At 34.7% G+C, this 24,782-nt stretch overlaps 1 protein-coding gene and 1 non-coding gene across 2 annotated transcripts in view; one reads left to right on the top strand and one right to left on the bottom strand.

The window, feature by feature from the left end:
* The window catches only part of LOC102807084 (TPR repeat-containing protein DDB_G0287407-like), a 47,179-nt gene extending 31,618 nt beyond the window's left edge, over nt 1-15,561 (top strand). Inside the window, exons 16-27 of the mRNA XM_085508643.1 lie at nt 593-780; nt 2,381-2,550; nt 3,961-4,132; nt 4,603-4,717; nt 8,378-8,506; nt 9,541-9,656; nt 9,846-9,978; nt 10,081-10,197; nt 11,412-11,555; nt 11,790-11,870; nt 12,206-12,364; nt 13,270-15,561. Coding sequence (XP_085364769.1) covers nt 593-780; nt 2,381-2,550; nt 3,961-4,132; nt 4,603-4,717; nt 8,378-8,506; nt 9,541-9,656; nt 9,846-9,978; nt 10,081-10,197; nt 11,412-11,555; nt 11,790-11,870; nt 12,206-12,364; nt 13,270-13,419 — 1,674 coding nt within the window. The 3' untranslated portion in view covers nt 13,420-15,561. The remainder of the gene's footprint in view (nt 1-592; nt 781-2,380; nt 2,551-3,960; nt 4,133-4,602; nt 4,718-8,377; nt 8,507-9,540; nt 9,657-9,845; nt 9,979-10,080; nt 10,198-11,411; nt 11,556-11,789; nt 11,871-12,205; nt 12,365-13,269) is intronic.
* Nucleotides 15,562-17,694: 2,133 nt separating this feature from the next.
* Nucleotides 17,695-17,780, bottom strand: TRNAF-GAA (transfer RNA phenylalanine (anticodon GAA)). The gene has a single exon. It is a non-coding gene; the product is annotated as a tRNA-Phe (tRNA).
* Between the last annotated feature and the right edge of the window lie 7,002 nt (nt 17,781-24,782).

Here is a 24,782-nt window from a genome sequence, read left to right as displayed (position 1 = left end):
TTGCTGACTGTAATGATTCTGCCCTGAAGGCAGAAAGTGAAATATCGCGTTCACCCCTTGTTTTACGCAATTAACAATTATATTTTAGAGAATTTTTATAAGCATCATGACAGACTACAAGAACGTCAACTGTTAATACAGCCACAGTCAACGAATAGAAAATAGTTTTTGTTATTTTTTGTGTAGAAAAAGACCCCCTGGGTGTGTGCCCGGATATGACCTTCTTTATTGTGTCAAAAGTGGGGGGTGGGCGTTTGCCCGGGCATGGGCTCTTACCTGGTACGGTATTATCATTACATGGTTGAAATGACTTTCTGAGCTTGACATTTTAACTTTTTCACGTTGCCATGTAGTTTCAGGGTTCTTATACTGGATATTAATTATACATGTAGTTGGATTAAAAATGAAGTTTAGTTACCATGACAGCATGTTGACACTATGAAATGTCTCTTGAAACGTGTACCAGTGGTAGATTTATAAAAAAAAATTGTGTTGAGGCTTTTGCATCGAAATAACTATTGTCATGGAAATGAGACTTGTTTCCATAATCGTTCTCATTGTTTCATAAGTTTGTATTTTGCTGTTTTTTTAGGAAATAGTTACTGAGATACTGGATCGATCTCACAAGAGATTAGACAAAGAACAAATGCAGTTATTAATGGCAAAAGAATCATCCCAGAATCCTTTGTGGTTGTCCATAGCATGTGAAGAATTGCGAGTGCATGGAGAATACGAAACAGTCAGCACGAAAATAAATGAACTAGCAGATGGATTATTAGAGTAAGAACTTTACAAAATTATTAGTACTGTCTCACCCAAATTATTCTGCACTTTGTTTCTTATATTCTTCAATATTTTTAAAAATAAAACATAATTTTGGAGTCAACAGACAAAATTGGAGTCAATTTTCAGTTTTTACTTAAAATATTTGGTTATTTTTGTCTCAGTCTTCTGAAGTAAAATGTGGACTATGAGCACGACTATTTTGTGAATTAGTGATGAAAAGAAGGAACTGGTGGTGAAAATGTTAAAGTCTTAACCCAGCCTACAATCCCTGCTAGTGGGTGAGCAATCCAACAATTAGTGAATTTGGAGTTTTGGTACTGATACATGAAATATGCTATTAAATTAAAACATTAAAATTTCAATGTTATTTTGTTAGCATGTATGATTGTTGATCTTAGTTTGACATTTGATTGTGTATTTAAATTGTCTTGCTATCACTTTGGAAGAATGTTTCAATGTGTGTAGATTCACAAAGATTTGCTTCAGTTCTGATTTACTGTGGGATAAATTAATTGAAAAGAAGGCAGAATCCTGGTGACACCTCCATTTCGCCTCCAAATACAAGAAAATTCAAATCATCTAATAGTAGCCCCATGATGAATTATTAGAGTATTAAAGTATTAATTTGATTGTGTATTCTAATTTCGCCTGCTAGCATTTTCAAATAGTGTTCTAATTCATGTAGATTCACTAAGATTCACTTCTGTTCTGAATTACTGAAAGTCACGTTACTTCAAAACAAAGTAGAATTATGGTGAATCATCATGTTTTTGTTCCTGGAATATACGCAAATTCAGGTTTACTATATTTTATAATTCGGTCTCCGTCCGTGCGTCCATGCGTCTGTGCGTCCGTCCGGAGTCATATCTCAGAATCCCTTTGACCGATTCCGTTCATTCTTTGCATGTGCCTAGTACTTTATCTGGGACATATGCACATGCAGTGGTTTAGCGATTCGATTCAAAATGGACAACTGGCAGCCATCTTGTTTTTTGAAAATGTTGTATTTTGGACATGCTTTGTCAGTTGTCATTCAAACTTGGTACATAGATTATACATGTTAGGTTACATGTCCATGACAATTTTTTTTGCGCAATTGGATCAAAGATGGTCGACTGGCAGGCATCTTGTTTTTTTTTATGCGGTATCTTGGAAGTGCTCTGTCAGTTTTCATTCAAATTTGACACATACATGTACTTTATACATGTTATGATGCATGTCCATGACAATTTGTTTCAAAATCTGGTCAAGGATGGCTGATTGACAGCCATCTGACTTTTTGGCCTTACTACTATATTTCCACAATTTATGTACCATTTTCATTCGTATTTGGCACATACATCATACATATCAGTGTGTTTCATAATCAGATCAAAGATGGCCAAATATTTTTATTTTTGGCCATATTACTACTACACGGAACACGTGTTTTGATGTAAATAAACAATCTGTTGTATGCGCCACTTGGAACTCAAGTTTCAAGGACACGCTCGCGACACCCCTCCCCTGCTTTAATATGACAAGCACAAAGAGAACTTTCAAAAATTTAACGGGGACTGTGTCATTTTCAATGACTTGTTTTATTTAATTGTAGACTTATTGCTCAAGTTCTGAACAGATTTGAAAATGAGAATGGTGGCAATTTACTGGTAGCAACGCTGTGTCTATTAGAAGCATCAGCTAGTGGGCTCCTAGAAACAGAGCTTTTGACCATATTAGGAGATGAGGAGAGTCTCAACATACCTGATAGTTATGATGCAACAGGTGAGCGACAGGGTGTTATTTTTAATTTTATTGAATTTGGTGATGCTTGTACATTTGAATTAAAGTTTTTTGAAATTTGAAAAATTGTGTGTACACTTGAATACTTTCAAAGCTTAAGTTAGAAATCCCTTCAAGGTCACCTCAGTCATTTCAATACGTCTTGTTCGGTATGCATAAAATTATTGTTTCAACACACACTACACGCTAACTGTTCCACTTTAAGGTCGATGACCTCTACCTCGCAGATATCACAAAAACCACATGGTGCAATTAGGTGATTTTTCGTTTCACTGTGAGATCTTGCACGCAAAATGAGGATCGAACATCTGCCACAAAAATTGAATGATTTGATTTTTAATTTGGATTTCTCTTTTATTGTAGTTCATTGCCCAAATAACTATCTTTCCAAAGGGAATTATGGCTTTGGGTTTTCCTTACTTCCTTTATAAAAATTGGCAAATGAAAAATGGCATTGAAAATACCCCAAAAATATTTCTGTATTTGGTGAATCCCATGTGATGTTTTGACACTACTATGACCTTTGTTTGTCCTGTTTTTGCATTCGATTTCACACATAATGTGGGATCTCGCAGTGAAATAATTTAAATTTCAATGCCGTCTTTTTATTAGCTCCACTGTTGGCTTTGTCAAGTGAAGCTTATCCTATGAGTGGTTGTCCATGGTCGTCCGTGTCAATTTGTTACTTTTGTGACTTCTACTTGAAAACTACAATTCTTATTGCTTTTATACTTGATGTATTTGTTCATTTCTGATGTTATCTTTAATTCTCTAATTTTGATGAATAATTTTCTTCATTTTTGGTAAAAAGTGATATCGGTATTTTCAAATTGATTGCTTTGATACTATACATGTAGGTAGCTTAGGTAGACATCTCTCAGATTTGTTCATTTTCAAATCATATCTTCAGTTCTTTAATTGAAATGTGCATATCTCATTCGAGAGGCTGCTTATTCTGATTTTATGAATACATGTATGTTTTTGCTAAAGAACAACCAGAATTAATTCAGTTGAGTGTCTGTAAATCAATTTATAATATAACCGTATACACTTTGTATAACATTGACAATGCTACTTGAATTAGATCATCATAAGTACTTGAATTTGTACACCTTATATCTCAAACCCTTGTCAATAGGAATGACAATTATTGTCACTTAAGACAATTATATTATAGCATTTTAAATAAAGAAACAAGTTCATTTATTATGTATGATAATTTAAAAGAATATTAAATGAGCTACTGTCAAAATATGAGTTTTGCTATGAAGAGTTTGGAAATTTAAACAAACAGGTGTTGATTCCTTTGATGTTTGTCACAGTTCTTTCTAGTGTGTATGCTGTATATGTCTGTACTTAATGGGTGACTTTTTTTTTTCTGGCAACCTTCAGCGAGTGGTGGCAACAAAGGTGATTCAAGAGATAGACTTTCCATGCAGCTGAGTGCTGCAAAATGGGCTGCAGTGTACCGGGCATTACGGCCATTCCTCCGTCCATTTGGTGATAGCGGTGAAGGAAGGCTTGATTTCTATCATAGATCACTTAGTAAAGCTGTACGCAGAAAGTAAGTATTGTGTTTTTTACTTATCAGTAAATATGACTACAGCACCCTCACTGGCACAGAATATACTCCTATATACTGTATTATATATTTCAAAGACAGCCAACAGGATAAAATCCCATTTACAGGTCCCGAAGTAAGTTCTAGTCATCCCACAAAAATTCGCTACACATTGCGACAAGAATGCGAGCTACATCTCAGAACGTTCTATGTTGCTTAGACACACACCGCTATAACATGTATTTCTACGGGCTCTGTACATGAGCAGACAAAGAGCTGGTGAAAACAGCTAAAAATGAGAAAAATACACAAACTCAACTATGAGATAATCCTGAACAGCCAATTTTGCATATGTCGGGTAATCTTGTTATACTTATCAGGAAACTAGCCCAAAGTAAAGTTTTTTGGAAAGTTTTCGACCTCTGTTTTCCTCAGTTGGATACAATGACAGATGTCTGTTGTTCTATTGTTAGGTATTTCTTACAAGATGATGAAAGTGACAGCGAATCCAGGAACATTTATCATTTCTGGCATTCCAAATTAGCTGATTATTTTGAGTTTGAACAGAATGTGGATCGCAAAGTAGAGGTGAGTATTTGTTAGTATTATCTAAAATACAGTATTTTTGACTCCCATGTGCGAAGCACAAAATGGGAGTCTTTGCAGTTAGTGTGTCTGTATGTGTGTATGTGTGTATGTGTGTATGTGTGTGTGTATGTGTGTCCGACTGTTCCACTGCTATCTCAAGAACCATACATCGGTTTTTGATGAAACTTGGTGCATAGATGCTCTGGGCCAATGCGCAGATTTGATTAGGTTTTGGTAAAAATCCATGCTCGTTAATTACCTAATTTGCATGATAATTAGCTATTTTTTAGCTGTTCTATGACTGTTCCACTGATATCTAAAGAACCACTCATTGGATTTTGATGAAACTTGGTACATAGATGCTCTGAACATATGCGCAGATTTGATTGATTTTTGGTAAAAATCCGTGCATATTAATTACCTAATTTGCATGATAATTAGCTATTTTTTAGTGGTTCCATGACTGTTCCACTGATATCTAAACAACCACTCATTGGATTTTGATGAAACTTGGTACATAGATGCTCTGAACTAATGCTAGGTTTTGATTAGTTTTTGGTAATAATCCGTGGATACTAATTACCTAATTTGCATAATGATTAGTCAATTTTCGGTTTTTCCACTGATATCTCAAGTACTAATCATCACATTTCAATGAAACTTGGTACATAGATGTCATACGACACTGCACAGACCTGATAGTTTTTATGGTAATATCAGTACATATTAATTACCCAATTTGCATAATTAATTAATTTTCAGCATTTGATATAAGTAGTTAGCATTACATTTCAATGAAACTTGGTACTTACATACTCAAGGACTATGCAGAGATTGATTGTTTTCGATAAATATTTGTGCATATTAATCACCTAATTTGCATAATTAGTTAATTTTCAGCTTTTCCACGGGTATCTCAAGTACTAATCATCGCATTTCAATGAAACTTGGTACATAGATCCTTTAGGACTATGCAGAGACCTGATTAGTTTTAGGGTAAATAATTGTGCATATTAATTACCTAATTTGCATAATTAATTTTCAGCTTTTCTACTGATATCTAAAGTACTAATCATCACATTTCAATGAATCTAGAATTATGCAGACCCAATTAGTTTCCGGTAAATATTTGTGCATATTAATCACCTAATTTGCATAATTAACCAACTTTCACACTGATATCTCAGGTACTATACATCACATATCAATGAATGTACATGGATGCTGTAGGACAATAGACAGACCTGAATAATTGTGGGTTAAAATCTGTACATATTAATTACCTAATTTGCATAATTAACCAATTTTAAGCTTTCACACTGATATCTAAAGTACCGTAAAAACTCCAAAATTTCGACCGGTTTTGAATAATTGGTGTTAGATATGTGACGTGTTTTTAGAGTCAAAATTAAGGTTCATTTTCGGACGGTCGAATTTTTCAGAATAGAAATCAGCAAATGAAAAAATGGGGATGATAGACAGTGTGCTTCATTAGTTTTTAAAAAATGCAATGTCCGTCAATTGACGTAAACCGTGGCCGAGTTGTAACTCAAAATCTAAACAAAGTCATCAATCAGTGAGTATTATGACAAGCAAAACAAAACATCAAGACGCGGAGAAGAGGTCAGCACAAAACTAATAGGTCAAAAGACAAAGCTGTCTCGCACTACCTAGAAAAACTTGCGAATGTTCGAAGTACAGGTACCCATTGGACAAAAGATGCATGGAAGTTTAGCAAACTATCTCCCTGACCCAGTGCAATGTATCCGGTTAGAATCAAAGCTCACGTGTCCCTTATTTGAGGGACCAAATTCTGCCGTAAATTCGCCCTTGGATTAAAAAATAAAATGGGATTTAAGAAAATAAAATGGGACTTTTAAGGTGTATTTTGGCGTCATTTTTCGGACATTTCAATCAATCCTGCCGGCTAAAATAGAGTCTAAGTTTTACCGTAGTCATTGACGTTTGTCTATTCAAGAGTACACGTGTATGATTTTTATCGTGACTAGCGTGAGCGGGTAAGCTTCCTTTCGAGAATGAGCTGTTATCACTGTGAACAATGTTAAATTATTCTTCAGATGACCAGTTTATTTTTTAAAAACAACTAATTTTTTTATTTAAAAAAAATCATGCCGTTTTCGCATCAAAATCCAAGCCAAAATATCGTACTACAACATCAATCTCTTCCGCATTGCGTTCAATAACATTAACATATTTAAATAAGCTATGGTAATTTGAACACGTTGGCATCATCCAGCTTTTTGATTGGTTAATTAGCGATTTGACCTATTTGACCTAAGAGAACATGGCGGATATCCTACAGCATCAAACGTTTATACGAGACCGGAATCATTCGCTTACGATGAAACTAAGTTGACTTTTATTTGTATTTCATAACCATTCAACAAATTTATTTTGTGTACATTATTATAATCACTACTGAGTACAGTAATAATCAACAATTCAGAAACGCAGCATGCCGAGATTTTTGTGTTCGTTTTTATTTGAAACTTCGTTTATTTAGAATATATTTTCGTTACCAATAAAATAAAAATCTCTCAGTCAATCAGAAACCCGGATTCATGCCTTCGAGGAAGGTCCCGTTTGAACGCTCACATCGTTTTTCTTTTTCGTTTGGGGGAAAACTAAAACTGGTCGCAATTTTCGAATAAGAATGAGTCGGCAATTTTTAGTGGAGTCGAAAATTTGGAGGTAAATAAAACACCGAAACCCGGCAAATAAATATGCGTTCGAATTTTTAGAGGGGTCGAAATTTTGGAGTTTTCACGGCACTAATTATTCCATTTCAATGAAACTTAGTACAAAGATGCTCTAGGACAATGTACAAACCTAATTAGTTTGGGGTAAAAATCTGTTCATATTAATTCCCTAATAAGCATAATAATTCATAAATTTTTGGTTCTAATCACATTTCAATTAATCTTGGAGACATAGATTTTCTGTTACATTGCGCAGACCTCATTAGTTTTACACTCAAATCTGGTCATATTAATTTTCCGATTTTGCATAATTAGTTTTCAGCTAAGTAATTTCGAATTATATTTAATGTGTCTCCAATACTCTCAGCACATGGGAGTTCTTTCTAAGCTTTCTTTGATTTCCATTAAAAGCGCATCACTATTAACCAAACTTTGCATTTATGCAGGATAATTAAAATACAACTGAATTTGATATTATAAACACAACTCATTTACATAAACTGTAGGTACATGAATAATGATACATTAAGTGTTCCATATATTGCTGACATTTTGTCTGTTATCAATAATTCAACAATTGTCCCTGAGCCAGAAAATTGTCAGGTACCTCTAAGTCTGGTTTTGTCAAGTTTTCGTGATGTCATTATGAGCATATTAACTCAGAGAAAGACACATGATATTTCAGGAAAAATCAAAGATGGCCACTGTCAATTACAGGTGAATTTATACATTTGAAATTTTTATACCCAAAACAAATCTTAAAAAATCTAAATAATTTAATTGTATTTGATTCCACTCATCTAACCAAAAGATCTTAACGAGAGAAAAATGTTTAACTTTAGTAGCGGAACTGTTTTTGAAAATAACAAAAACCGATAGTCTCGTTCTTAAATGTTTGCTAGCATGTGATTTCAAAGTGTTGAAATTTAATATTTTGCAGGAATATCCATACCAGTTAGTGAAGATTGGTGATAAGGAAAGATTGTGTAGCTGTCTGATGGAGTGGCCAATATTTGACAGGCTGTATAGGGAAGATTACAGCTCTCAACTGCTGGCTTATTGGAGGAAAGTAAGTACAATTGTTTACACTCAAAAACTTTATTTATCATTGAGCTATAGACTCATGTTGTTACTACCGTCTACGTAGTGTTAGAACATCAGTGCAACACGTTTATGAGCAAAGTTGCTAGTCAGTCTAGTTTCCATAGGATCTAGCACTTTCTCTATTGCACTGATGAGTTTGTGTTCAAACAAGATAAATTAGATTGGCAAAGTCGGGACTTCTTTTTTGTTTTACAAAAGAAATAAAGAAATCCCGGGGTGATTTCATGGCGAGTGGGAAACATATTTTTTTTAATTAAAAATTACACCTATGTTTTGAAAAAATTGCCCAGACTGTGGCCAGTCTAACGATAAATCAGGGCATAGATAATGTGTGGACTTGTGATTGCTTGGACAGGCTAAAACAGTGAAATGTTTGTGTCTCTACCCAGGGATGCATTTGTATGATCAGATTTATGAATAATTTGGCATCATTACTGAAATGTGAAATTCCATAAATATGTAAACACTTGATTTGCCTTTTTTTACCTCATTAAACTTTACAAAATGACAAAATTGTGGTTTAGAAACCACACAAAAAACCATAAGCTATTTATCAGATTCTTTACCTGTCACTATAAACTAAAAACAGGAATTTTACATCGCACATTTCTTGAACCCCTGTCTCCTGTCTATCCCCATTTTAACCTTTTCCAAAATGGTAATGAAGTTACTGTAAAATACTTTATTTTAGCTGGAATTAAATTTCGCTGAAAAGGCATTTTTGGTGCTTTGTATGGAATTTATTTTCACTGATTTACAGTCACTTCATTACCATTATGGAAAAGATATTGTACAGTATATGGGTTACCATGTTTTGTCTGGCGTGATCGTCAGGATTACCAATTATGAACATGATAATTGAATGTTTAATCATGTTATGATCGTGAATGGGTGAAACAAACACACACCTGATTGATTGATATCCCAAGATGCTTCACTCTATCTGCAGCTACTGTCGGTGATTCAATATATTCTTGTCTTATAATTGGTTATTTGTAGGCTGGGGGTTACGACAAAATGGAAGAGTGTTACAAAGTGTCTCTCAAGGAACTGGAAAACTTTGGAGCAACGAAAGACGAGATTGCTTTGAGATATGAGCATATCACAAGAGTGTTGTGAGTACGGTATTATGCATTATGGGATGTTATAGCGCCCTCTGGTGGAAACATTAGAATTTTCAAATTGCTGTTTTAATCAGAGTTGCTGTGGAATGTTGTGAATATTATAGCACCCTCTTGTATTAAAACAAAGCAACTTTATTTTTGTCTCATATCAGACTAATAAATGCGATTTATTTTTTGCAGAGTACAAGCAGGATTTTATGAATCAGCAAAAGTATTATTACAATCACTTATAAAACTTGAGGAAGACGAGCTTGGAGCACGGCCAGAAAGGATGGTTGAGGTGTATGGATTATGTGCAGAATTGTGGGATGAGGTATCCACCAATCATGTGACTTTAACTAAAAACGATTCCGATTTGTGGTATAATTGCCATTTTGCAGAAATTAACATAATTATATGATATTTTTTTTGGTAGATTTCCAAACTGCATGAGTTTATAACGGGAGAGAATATTAAAGATCTTCGTCCAGCGCTTGAGTTTGGCAGAAAATCTGCCGCGATCCGAGCCACTTTAGAAGGTGATGTTCACAAGGTGAGACGGTGCCCGTTAAAACATCATCTGCTGATACCATTTTTCTCTCATATATTTTGGCTTTCCATGGAGCCTTTCAGCAGGCAGTGTGTTGCTACACTGACTACCACCCAACATTATTAAACTCATTCATGACTATAGACATGTGTTAAATAGGAGATTCCCCGTTCAACTGCGAGATCTCGCGAGTTGTGTGAAAGGCGCATGCCGAACGTCTGCAGCAAAAATTAAATTATTCGATTTTGAACTTCTTTATTTCATAGCTCACTTCTAAAGGTCGATCTTTGACAGGGGAATATTGCATTTGAATACCCTCACTTCATCAAAATTGACCATCATCAAATGTGTACAGCACATTATTAAGCATGGAAATATCCCCCAAAATACTTTCGCGTTTGTCGAAACCATGCCATGTTTGTCGCCACTACGATGCTATGACTTTTGTTCGTCCTATTTTTACGTTTGATTTCACACATAACGCAGGATCTGGCAGTGAACAGAAAATGGTTTATTTCAGTTCATGTCAGATATCACTGAATGTTGCCAAAATCATTCTAAATATCTCATTTGCTCTATTAGAAGTGCATCTTGGATAAAAGTGCTTTTAAACCAGTAGTTGCATTGATTGTATACTGGATTATTAAAATCTTACACGCACTTGTGTCAGCTATGTAAGCATGTGAAACTAATAAAAAAAATATGGTACTTTGTGCTTGAATGGTTCGGAAAGGCGAGTTCAGTGTTTGGTTCAGACCAATGAAAAAATCTCAAAACTTGTCATGAAATTGTATTCAATTTTGAGCAGTCTAGGAATGTTGTGATCTAGTGACATTTGTATCTACTATCTACTATTACACAATTGCTGTATTCCATGCTGTTCATGTTGGTTTGCTGAATTCTAGTCATATTCAAATTTCTATAAATGAATAAATTTATGTGTATAAGCCAAGAGGCATGGAATAACATATTTGTGACAACAAATAAACAATAAATAATCTGAGTAAATAATCTGTTTCATTCACAATATACATTTCATATATTAGAAGGGAAGTAGCAAAGTTTTGTGGCTATGAAAATTGAACTGGAATCATAAAGACACATTGTCTTAAACAAATGAAATATCTTCATAAACACCATTAAAAATTATGAAAATTCCTAGAAGTGAAAAGATTTACAGTATAACACCCACTGATTTTTATTTATTTTCACTGCAGTATAAGTTAGCGGTGTCGTTGATGGGCTTGGCGTTCAATTTGAATGTATGGTCTGACTGTGGTGGTGATTCAAATTTATCCGCCAGTGAAGCAATCAATGAGGGCAAAGAAAAAATAGAACAAGCTATTCTGGTGTTTCAAGAGGTAAGCACTGTGTATCACCAAGTCATATTATGAATTATACAATCCAGTACGGTCAACGTATCAATCACTGCATACTCAATGTTGATATGATGGTTTGTGGTAATAATTGATTGATACAAATACCGGTAGCTTTGATATTTGACATGCTTATACATTGGAGCTTGTTTCAGTCAACTTGTTTCCCCATTTTCAATTCATGCTTGAGTTAAAAACAGAGTGCTTTGGTTCTTTTAGATGAAGGACCTTGGTAGGCAGGCAGAGGCTAACATGACAAAGGCTATTCTTCACCCGAGAGGCAGTGCAGAACAGTTGCATGTAAGTTGCCTTGATAATAATGATTTCTGTGCTATTTTTTACGTTAGAGCTTGGGACTACTTTATTGCATGCGTCAGAATATCGACATTTGTAATGGTGTTAGCTGATCACCCGGTTGTATAAAGTAGTGTCGTTGGTGTAACTGAAAATGAATAAATAATTATTTAATTTTTAATGAAATATCAGTAGGTGCATAAATTAATGAAGACTACATTTTCATGCTAACTAAATGAGCAAATACAAAAGTTCTATATATGTAGCTGCTATTAGACAACGATTTTATGTGGTGAATATGTAAAAATATATGAAAATTAATTTTAATAATATCGTTACAGTTTTATGAGTTGGCTTTAGAACAATGTAAGCAGGCATTGGGTGATAATTGTAAACTGATGACTCGGCTGGTCAGTAATATCGGTATTTATTATGAAGACAGTGGAGATTACTACTCAGCCTATGATCACTTCAAGAAATGGTATCAAGTCAGTATAGAGGTGAGGTCTATCAAGCTTTTATACACCTAGCACCAAAAACAATAAAATACAGCAATTTATGAAAAAAAATATATTTTACTCAAAATTTGTCTAATTCAGAATAAAATGCACCATCTACCATAAACATGTTCAAGGTTATTGTCGTTACATTCAAACGCTTGGTTTTGTTTATGTCAGATGTGCTATAAAGTGTGACAGGAAAAAGAATACTGTCATTGAGCAAAAATGTTCACACAATGCAAAGCATTTATTATTGAGGGGGAGGGGGAGGGGGCAGTGGCTGTCACGAATTCTTTATTCTGAGGAATTGCTGAATTTACACGAATTTCCTATTGCTTGGATTATTGAAGCTATAACAAAAGCATGTGTACTTAAAGAGCCATTTCATCTCGGTAGCCAAATACCAATTTATTTGTTATTTTCACATAAAAGGTTTCCAATGTATTCATGCAAACACAATATGGATATTAGCACCACAAACTACATGGTCAACATTTACATTTGATATAATACATCATTATAATTAAAACAGATGAATTAAAAAGTTCTTTTGTGTCATCGTCATTCCTATATTTTAGAAGGGAAAAGTGATCCTACATCAAATACATTTTATTTTTTGGTGAATTTTGACAATTTGAGAACACCTGTAATTGCAGTTGCTGATAAGTAGTAGTTTGAGTATATGAGTTTGAGAAATTCTTCTATAATGGCTGTAATATTCTAATGGGACATTTGAGTGTTGCGATTGTCAGTGTGATTTAGGCTTGACCATTGTCCTTTGTCGCCTCAAGCGCCGAATCGCCTCAAACGCCAAACGCCAGACGGCCGAGATGAGGACTGAATGAAATTGTCCTTTGAATTCCCATATATGATGCAAATCTTGTAACTCTGTGTTGTTGTTACAGGTTTTTGGAGAGAACCATCCAAAGACAAATGTGGCCAGGAACGCTTTGAATGAAACTACATACAAAAATATAGCAATGCAAGAAGAAGACGGCACAAGGGAAGAGTACGAAGCCATGGCCAGGCAGAACAGAATTGCAGATGAATATTAGCTTTACTATCGAAGAAGTCTGCAGAGCAGGGCTGTTCATATTACTGATTGTTCGTCATTGTCAACTTTACATTTTCAACTTTTTCTTAAAAGCCCAATTATTTTAATATGTGGATATGGGTGGATTCCTCTTCAATGTATCAGATTAATTTATTGAGTTTTGATAATTTTTCATTTTAGCAAATGTTCTTGTTATTTTGAAAAAGACTGATTGATTTGATATTCCTTTCTCATTATGCATCTCAAACAGTGTGGCTATATCAGCCAACAAGATATTAATATTTCTTTCAGGTTGCCATTTTCGAGCAGAAAGTATACAAGTTTTTTTTTCATTTTATCTAGAGGCCAAGAAAAAAAAAATACAATGTTTCTGGTCAATTTTTCTTTTTTTTTTTAATTTAAACATTTGTTTTATTTTTGTAATTAAAATTTTTTTTTTAAATTGACAAGAAACATGATTTTTTTTTTCCTGGCCCTGAAATCTCTTTACAAAATGTGTTGTTGTTTTTTTGGCTTTCTTCTACAGCATTCGTTTCTGTCACATATTCTTTTACATTTTTTTATTTTTATGCTTAAAGTTTTTTTTTTTTTTTTTCTTTTGTAAACATTTTTTACTGAAACACCTATGAATTTTACAATATTAAAATGTACATTTTTTTGTTGAGTTGAGTTTTATGGTAAAAACTTTACTTTACTTTTTACTTTTGTCATTTTTGTCTCAAGGAAAGTGCAGACTATAAACGGGACTAATTTGTGATAAAAAGATTGTATGTGCCTTTGTTGGAGTTTTGCTTCTACTAGTGCAAATATGTTATTACTGATATTTAGAGATTTTTAAACCTAAAAGTGCATTGATGTCTTGTAATATAACAAAGTACTCGATTGTAAACTTGAATATTCAACATATTTGGAAAGAAAACAGATAATACATTCAAATCTAGTCGATATTACAAAACAATGTACCGGTAATTATTTTTTTTTTTTTTCATAATTTTACTATCTCAAAATATGATTATTTTTAACATCATATTTATAATTAAATTATGATGGTTTGTACATAAAAATTATCCATATTGCAGATTTAGTTATAATGATCAATTCCAACGACAAATATTCAAGATGGTGATTCATGCTATGTATTTTTAATTTAAAGTCTCACAGCTAGTCGTTTTGTTCGGTCGTGTTTTATACATGGTCCATAGTGATGTATGAAATATATTGTCTGTTAACAAAAAAAATGGCGCTTTAATACTTTTGATATACCGGTAAGTGCTTGTGCCATTCTACTTTATAACTGCACTCCCCTGTTGAACTTTAATCTGTGCTTTTTAACAGCGTCATCTTCTAGGTGTATGTGGATGAGCTTTATTTCCAACTATCACTAAGAATAGGAGATGGATGTTAAGTTTTGCATACTAGTATGTTTTGGAAATCATGCTCTTCCTTGTTATAAGCAGTCAAAACAACAGTGTTTTTTTTAATGTCATACAGTGTCAGAAATCTAAACTAGGGAGTGTAAATAGAAAATGGAATGGCCATTAAGCTCTGTTTAATTATGGACTAGTACAATGTACATGTATATTTACCTTTCCAGTCATTGAGATATTGTAAAATTGATTTGATAGTTTGATCTGTTGGGACTAAACCTAGGAAAGGACCACAATTTATGGGGAGTAAACCCAGGCATGGACCCAAATCTGTGAGAACTAAACCCAAAAAATAGAACAGAATCTATGGGGACTTAACCCAGGAATTGACTCAAATCTGTGAGAACTAAACCCCAAAAATAGAACAGAATCTATGGGGACTTAACCCAGGAATTGACTCAAATCTGTGGGAACTTAACCCCAAGATAGGAACAGAATCTGTGGAGACTGAACCCAGGAATGGACTCAAATCTGTGAGAACTAAACAAAAGAAAGGACTGGAATCCATGGGAACTAAACCCAGGAAAGGACAAGAATCTGTTGGGACTAAATTGAAATTGAAAAAAAGAATTAAGACTACGATACAATTACTCATAACCTGTGGAAGAGTATCTCATGGGAGTTCATATTTGTGCAATAGTACAATGCAATCAGTTTGAATGTTTTATGCTTGTACAATATGCTTGCGCTTAAAAGATTTATAAATACATTATCAATTTTTTGTGTGTTTTCTTTATTTTATCTCTTCATAGATTTGTTACACTGATGGACAACGTCTCATTCCCTCGCCTTTCATTAAATAGTCCTTTTATATTTCCTACGGAGTATTGATGGACATAACTTCAGAATGTTTGATCAAAGTCTGTCAACATTGTCAGATTCTGTCCATTGAATCCAAAATTGGATACAGGAAGTGTTCACTAAAATGATTCGGATATAAAATGCACAGTACCAGTATATACTAGCTGCGACTTGTTTTGTATATATTACTGAGTCGCAGTGATTTCACTGACTTTTTACCATATCGAAGTGTTATTTAGATGCGATGAGGTTATTAGGAGAATACCGCAAAGTTTGAATGAAGACAGTGGAGGTTGATGCGATGCGACCATGTAAATGTCTCAGTATATACTTTGCGATATCCTTGTAATTATCTTGTTATTATACATCCTTCTCATCCAGGCATTTGTGGTATTAAAACTGTATTAACTGTTAAACTAATAATCATGAATTGCAATCAGTGTTCGAGAATTATGCATGTTCGAACCTGACTGATTTATTTTTTATCTGGAATACCTAAAATCCTGACATGAAGCCCTCGTCTTGAATCCTGCTTTGTAACAAACTCAATACAACTAGCCTAAGAAGCTGAGTATATTAGCTTGACTGTGGTAGCAATAAATGCATATGCCATCTAACATGTATAAATTAAGACAAGACAACTTGAGAAGTGCGTGTTCATCAAACAAATCCCAAACGAGTTTGCTATCTAAAAACGTGAAACGGTTCCATATTTAGAATTCGTATTTCTTAATAAGGTAGGATGCAGCAACCCCATGCCTTATCACAAAATTACAACATGCAGTAACTATGGTGATACGATAATAGATGTGTGATATTTAATAATATGATATATATTCAACTCAACTCAATTGACTAGTCATTCAACAAAATATTCAACAGATTATTACTGCAAATTAGTTAATCTATGAATCTTTCCCGTATCAGTACCATGTCCCACTCTTCCACCATTTTTCACAAATCATTAGATGTGCAGTATGGTTCTAATATCTTGTGAGCGAGCAATTATCACACACATTACACGTAGCATGGGACCCATACTGATGAACACCGTACTTCAATAAATGTCAATGAGAAATGCATGTGAATGTTTAAAGAATGATTTTCCAGGGAAATCCAGGTAGGCATAACGTAGACTTAATGACATTGCAATCACTCAAATTGTGAAGATTATCTTGTGCCAAGCATCTAGTGTAGAATGCTACACAAAAGTAGAAAAGAAAATTTTTTTTTTTCTACATATTTGATAATTTATGTTACAAGGATGAAGAAAATGAATTAAAAATATAGGGTCACTGTACTCAGTTCAGATAAAACCGATTTACAAAATTGAGTGAAAATTGCATGTTACCATTGATTCCCGTGGATTGGATATTTGGTATCTCAAAATTGTGTTCGGTTACAATGGTTAAAAAAAAGGGTATATAGTGTATGTATTACAAAATACTTTAATAAAATAGAAGTATTAAAAAATTGACAATATTTTTATTAGTTTTTAATGAGGATTTGCATTTATTCTTCTTGTATGCTGGGTCATTCAAATAAGAGTTATTTGTTTTACATAAGTGCATGTGCTACTCATAAAGCAATTACGTAAGGGTTAGTGGAGTTGTACATAAATATGTATATTTATAGCGAGTTGATTGCTGCATAAATTATAGCCTCTACGAGCTATTAACATGACTGTGTGATTTTGAAAGTGAATATAGCTAGTATGAGCTATAAATACTACCGGTACAACTCTAAATTCATTAAATATTCAATTGGTTTAAATATTGCTTAATTAGTGAATTTAAACTTATTTGAAAATTTGTTCAAACAATAAGTTAGATTTGCTTTCGAATCTATGAAATGAAAAAAAACTAATGAATATGGCAAAATGTCACTAGTTCTGCGGTTAGTACATGTGTATGTGTTAAAGAAATGGGAAAATGGGAAAAAATCGTGAAATAGACAATTATTCAGTTTTCCTGACAGTTGAAAAAAATATATTTAAAAAAAAAAAATGTAGAAAGAAAAAAAGATATCTGCCGAAACCCGGGACAGTTCACCGAACTCGTGCGAGTTCGCCGGGGTTTGAACCAGGGACCTTTAGATCTTCAGTCTAACGCTCTCCCAACTGAGCTATTTCGGCAACTGAAAGAGTATGTCATAAATATCTAATATCTAGTATATAGTGGTATATGAATAGAGAAATATCATTAAGAGTTCAATTACATATTTTACAATTCCATTGGAACTCTGAATGTCAAAACTATGTAAAGATTTGCGGCAATTTTACTATTCGATGAATGCATTACATTTTGTCTAGCGCCACCCACGGTCAGATTGGAGGGGCGTTTGCGTTGTTGGTTGAACCGCCTGTGGGTTGAACAACCGAAACTAATTTAAACGCGGGGTGTACTAGAAAACTGTTAGGGGAAGAGAAGAAAAAAAGTGTCTGAGTAAATTCATAGAGTAACCCTACTTTCATTACGAAATTGCAATGTTGACGAAATACGTGCTGATCCAACGTGCATTCTGATTGGCTGATGTAGTAGTGATCGAGTTGATAGACAATCGCAATTTATCGCGATATTTTTGAGTAAAATTGCGTTTTTTGAACATCTTGCAAATTGTTACCATTCATTAAATCCACCACTTCAAAGAATTAAACGACATGTACTCATGTGACAAGTGTAAAGTCAAATGCCGTGTCAGGCCACAATTCGCTATCCAATCAAAAATACTGTGACGTCAACCACGTGTACGTGTTATGTACGTCTCATAACACGTTTGGCCGCTGATGGCGTTGTTTCAGTCACGTGGCATGGAGTATCAAATTTATATATGTGGTATACTGTATACTGTAAAAGGATTAATTATTCACTGGGTTTTAATTTTGCTTATTTCACTGACTGGAAAATGCACTAAATTTAAAACCCAGTGAATATGTAAAATTTAGCATAGAACACATTACCTAAATGATAACACCATGAATTTAAAACCCACTGAATATGCCTGAAATGGTAAATGAGCGAAATTGAAACCCATAGAAAATTAGTCATTTTACAGTATTTGCTGAATTTTAAATAAACGATACCTAGTTTTACCTCCATGGTTAAACAGGGTCGAAGACAGGAAGTCACACATCGCCGCAACGGAGGTCATCGCGCCACACACGCACAAGATATGGAACTAATAATAATAATAATAATAATAATAATAATAATAATAATAATAATAATAATAATCTTTATTGCATAATCGTATCTTTATTTGAACATTGGCTCAGAAAAAGAAAATTACAATAAAGATGAAAAACTGAGAAAGTAACAATATGGAAGCGCTAAAATTGAAAAGAATAATATAGAAAAAAATACTAGTAGTTTATTTAGAGGCAGCTGGTAGTTTTTGGAAATGATTTTCTCTTGCACTGAAACAATTATAGATGTAGCTTGCTAGTTTTGTTATTTTTGGCTGTTATTGCTTGTTAGCATTGTAATCAATTTATTGGTATTTGTGTTGTTGCAATGTATTAAATTTATTTCCTTAAACATTTCAGATCTCTCATTTTCATACATTTCGTAAAGCAGTGCACTTTCTACCACTGTCCTTTCTCTATTTCTAAATTATGGGCGCTAATTCTCAATTTTGTCAATGCTGCTCTATGTTTTGCATTTGTTACTGTTGTTAGATAACTTTCATACTGGCAATTTTTCTTTAGCAGTCTATATGTACGCAGCTTAATCTTTTCTTTTTTGTTTTTATTATCATCATGCATTTGTTAGTCCCCGTCCGGACGTAGTCCGAAAACGGGGACTTATGTTTTGCCCTGTGTGCGTCCGTGCGTGCGTGCGTGCGTCCGTGATCACCTGTATCTAGAACATGCATGGACCGATTAAGTTCAAACTTCACTCATACATCACACATTAGATGGGACATATGCACATGCATTTTTTTTCATGATCCGATTAACGATAGCCGAATAGCGGCCATTTTAAGGCCGAAAATGCATCAAAATCGCACATTTTCAACATTCCGGACCCGGATCTCAGTTATGCATAGACGGATTTTGTTCAAATTTGGTACATACGTTAAACATAATAGGACATTTTTTTTTTTGGATCGGGTTTGAAATGGCCGACTGGCGGCCATTTTGTTTTAAAGAATTCAGTTCTGGATCCGTATCCGAGACATGTCTGGATTGATCAACTTCAAACTTCACACACACAAGGTACATCATGTCACAAATATGTATGTGCATTTGCATTTGTTTCATGATCTCATTAACAATAGCCAAATGGCGGCCGCTTTAAGGCCGAAAATACTTTGAAATCGCACATTTTCACCATTCCGGACCCAGATCTCAGTTATGCATGGACGGATTTCGTTCAAATTTGGTACATACATTAAACATAATAGGACCTTGATGCACGTCATTTTTTTTGAATCAAGTTCGAAATGGCCGACTGGCGGCCATTTTGTTTTAAAGAATTCAGTTCTGGATCCGTATTCGAGACATGTCTGGATTGATCAAGTTCAAACTTCACACACACAAGGTACATCATGTCACAAATATGTATGTGCATTTGTTTCATGATCTCATTAACGATAGCCAAATGGCGGCCGCTTTAAGGCCGAAAATGCATTGAAATCGCACATTTTCACCATTCCGAACCCGGATCTCAGTTATGCATGGACGGATTTTGTTCAATCTGGTACATACATTAAACATAATAGGACCTTGATGCACGTCTTTTTTTTTTCGGATCAAGTTCGAAATGGCTGACTGGCGGCCATTTTGTTAAAGAATTCAGTTCTGGATCCGTATCCAAGACATGTCTGGATTGATCAAGTTCAAACTTCACACACACATGGTACATCATGTCACAAATAGATATGTGCATTTGTTTCATGATCCACTTAACAATAGCTGAATGATGGCCATTTTAAGGCCGAAAAATGCATCAAAATCACGTATTTTCACAATTTCGGAACCAGATCTCAGTCATGCATGGATGGATTTTGTTCAGATTTAGTACAATGTGTTGTACATATGCAGGTGCATTTCGGTCATGATCTGCTTTGAATGTATGTGTCACTCAAATATGAACGGAGCGGGGACGTGTCATTGACAATGACTTGTTCTCTTGTTTTCGAATTTTTTGTTGAGTTTAATGAAAATTGTGTTGATTAGATTTGTGTTATAATTTGGATCATTATTTTCCCATGACTTATTCATTTCCAGATAGTGCAGAATGTTTTTGATACCAGATACCCAATCAAGTATGCCTTTACCATACATTTCTATGCCAAGTCTGTATGCTTCATGGACTAGCGTGTTTTCATTTTGTGTTTTTATTTTTAGCCAATATTTTATCATTTGTTTTATACTAGTCAGTAAAAATAGTGTGTCTCCCTAATTTTAAAATACATGCCAAATTACTGGCTTTTCAGTTTACCTGTAAAATGTATTTGCAAAATTTGTTAGCCCACTACTAAAAATGTCTTTTATTTGTAGAACACAGTCGCTCGTCCAAATTTTGCTACAATAGATCAGGATAGGTTTAACCATACTATCAAATAGTTTTAGGTTTAACTGGAATATTGATTGAAGATGGCGACTTTGACTGTTGCGCAGACCAACGAGTACAAACTGGACGCTACGGGGTAATTTCCTTGGTGATTGGAGAGGATAGAAAGAGTCATCAGCGGTAATTAGTGCACCTTGCACCCAGTTCAAAACTCGTATTCTTGATTTTCTTTAAGAGAGCGCATTGGATTGTGGGAAAATCAATGTTTATCAACACTAATGTCGCACATGCGCGGCGCGACGACCAACGACCAACAAGTTCAGCAGATACCAGTATGGGCTTAACCTCAGACAACTAATATTATTAGTTGTCTGAGGGTTAACATTCTATCGGAATTTCAGTTCAGGAGTAAATCTGTATTGATATTCAGTCTAACGTTCTCCCAACTGAGCTATTTTGGCAACTGTTTCAACTCTGAAATCTGTGACTCCCTCATTCTTGATAATTTAAAAGTAAGTTGTCTTCTATATGCAGATGATGTTGTAATTGTATCTAAATCTGCCAAGGGGCTACAAAACTGTTTAGACAACTTAAAAATATATACGTCAAAATGGCACCATACTCTAGCACCAGCCTTAGCTGTCTTCTTAAAAAACAACTATGGAACAAAACAGCAACAACTATCAGCGTATTAGGTTACATTTTGTGTTCATTCTATATTTTGTATTCACCGTTGGTTGCAAATTGTCTTTATTGTTTATTCATATTTGTTTTTTATTTGTTATATATTTTTAGAATAGACTTTTTTTTAGATTATAGTTTTTAAATTTTCTTTTTGTAAGGCTCTTTTTATCTTTTCCTAAGGATTTTATGCGTCTAATAAATATTATTATTATTAAACGTCTTATATATAGTATGTATTCGTATTCAAAAAAAGAAGTATAACCAGGAGAGTTCAATTAACTACTCCAATGAACGCATGGAACCGGGACACTCTGAATCTGTGAATCCGGAAACTATGCAGGTGGTACAATTTTTTGACTTTTCGTTGAACGCACTACATTTTGTCTAGCGCCACCCACGGTCAGATTGGAAGTGTTTGTGTTGTCGAAACGCACTTGTACACACGTAACAAAACACGGGGTGTACATGTACTAAAATGCTAGTAGGGCCGGGTTAGTAAAATTTTTCTTGATATATTCTTAGAGTAACCTGACTGTCTATACGAAATTGCAATAGCTGACAAACTACATACTGGCTTTTATTTAGTACGTGCATTTTGATTGGCTGATGTGGCAGCGATCTCATTGATAGACAACCACAATTTATCGCGATATTTTCGTGTAATATTGCGTTTTTTGAACATCTTGCAAATTGTTAGCACTCATTATATCTCCCACTTAGAAAAATTAAACAAAATGTATTCGTGTGAAAAGTATCAAGTCAAATGCCGTGTCAGGCCACAGTTCGCTATCCAATCAAATGCAGTCTGACGTCAACAAAAACATGTACATGTACATGTGTTTGCCTCATAAAACGTTTGGCCGTTGATGGCGTTATTTCAATGGACAGAAAATCTGCCTGGCATTGTTGCACGTGTACTGACATCAAGTGTCCGATGAGCTTTGAACAGTAAAATAGACAGTTATTAAACCTGTGTTGTAATCTCATGTGTGCATGTTAATTTTAAATCAAGAGTACCGTATGTATTTTCTAAAGTTAGCCTGTTTTCAATTTTAATTCATTTATTTGTCAGTGTTGTTTCCCTTTTAAAGGCTGCACCGTTGCACAGCTCAGCTTGACTACAGCTGTCATGTAAATTTAGCAGTATTAATAGAGAACAAATTAATGTGTTACAACCCACATTAACAAAGACTATAACAGTATACAAGTGCAAATTTTTTATTCATGGAATAAAATCTGAGAAACTTGATATCAAGATGAATGCTGATTCCCTTGACCAGTATGTAATGAAACTCGCCAATTGTCTGTCTGCTCATGCGCACAGGACATCTCAATTTCCCGTGCATCAAACGGTACTCAATGGTCACACGACATGGGTTCAATGACCGGAATATGCACCGTATGTACTTTGACAACTATTGATCGTTCCCTTGTTGGATACCATGGTTACAAAGTCGATAAAAACGTAGATGGAATCAGTATAGTGTCTGCTCTAAAAGCCCGGACCAGAATATATTCATAAGTGACTCCGTACACATGCCTAACATTGACACAATATTTGAATGATTTTTAAGCAACTTTGAAATTCAGTTTTTCAGACCTAAATTATTCATATTTCCCACTGGTTGCGTATATCACAAGATTCAGCACTTCCGTTTTTAGTGCATTCTCGGAAAATAACAAACTATATGTATAATTTATGTGTTAAAAAAACTTAATTTATTCATTTTTTCAAACAATTTACCAGTTATCTTCTCGAATACTCGGGTGACGCACGTTGTGCTGAGCGACACTATGTGGTTGTTGTTGTGTGTCCCGTTGATTTTTCTGTTGAAGTGGCACTGGTGTGATATTGACGGGGATGTTGATAGTATTTGGGATGTTGATGATCGGCCGTGGTGGTGTGACGTGATGCGGGGTATTCGACGTTGAGACTGGCATTGCAAACGCGACGCGAAGATCTCCGACTTTACTCGCTTCCGACGGTTTCCGCGCGCCTCTGACATTGTTCACATCTGGAATCAGATGAGAATTTTGGGACCTTGCAGCAACTTTCCTTTGTGGTGCGTTCAACGCTGTTTCTCTGTTTTGCGTTTGGGACGCCATTAGCAGAGCACGCTCTCTCGCTGTCATGTACGGTGGGCATTTGACCATGATCACTCTTGTTATGACGAAGGCAACCAAGACAAATGAACACGTACACAGCGCCACCTTGGCGTAAAAATTCCAATATTCATATCTCGTTGTGAATCGCGTACAACTTGAGTAACCGGCGGTGATACTGCCACCAGCGTTCAAAGTCAAAATACATACGCTATACTTTTGCCAAAATTCTAAATTCTCAAGCAGAAACGACGAACTGTCTACGTCATAAATATCGACTTCTTTATCATCGTACTTAACTCGGTAACCCACGAAGTCGGTCATAATGGGCGGTTTTCGCCATGCTACACGAGCGGACGTAGCTTGAATGTCTTCCGGCTGCGTGTCGGCAGCGGCGAGGATTGAGAAATCGTACTCGCATGGATGAAACTGCTGCGATTTCACGAGAGTCTGCAGAAGAAACAACGCTACCAGGAATCGCAGAAAAGGCTCCGCGATTCTTATAGGACGCATCCTCAGTACTATTTTGGTGCGCAATAGTGTGTCTGTAAATAAAAAAAGAAGTTAATTTTTGAATCGGCGAGGGCGGACTTTCATCAGCCAAATATATATGGTTACCAATAATGAAGAACTGAATTGGTTACTAAAATTCTAGCTAGACATCCGAAACTTTCTCTCGGAGTAGTATCGTGGGTTATGTACGGTTGATTTATTAATGTAGACTTTAATGATCAAATTACGATAACTGACTCGGATATTTAACGGGACGTTTGAGTCGTAATTAACAAGCGAGCACATTTTTTTCAGCTATAAATATATATAATTTCACTGAA

Source organism: Saccoglossus kowalevskii, chromosome 15 (genome assembly GCF_978046115.1).
Source record: "Saccoglossus kowalevskii chromosome 15, keSacKowa6.1, whole genome shotgun sequence".
Taxonomy (NCBI): domain Eukaryota; kingdom Metazoa; phylum Hemichordata; class Enteropneusta; family Harrimaniidae; genus Saccoglossus; species Saccoglossus kowalevskii.
This window is presented reverse-complemented; position numbering and strand designations above follow the sequence as displayed.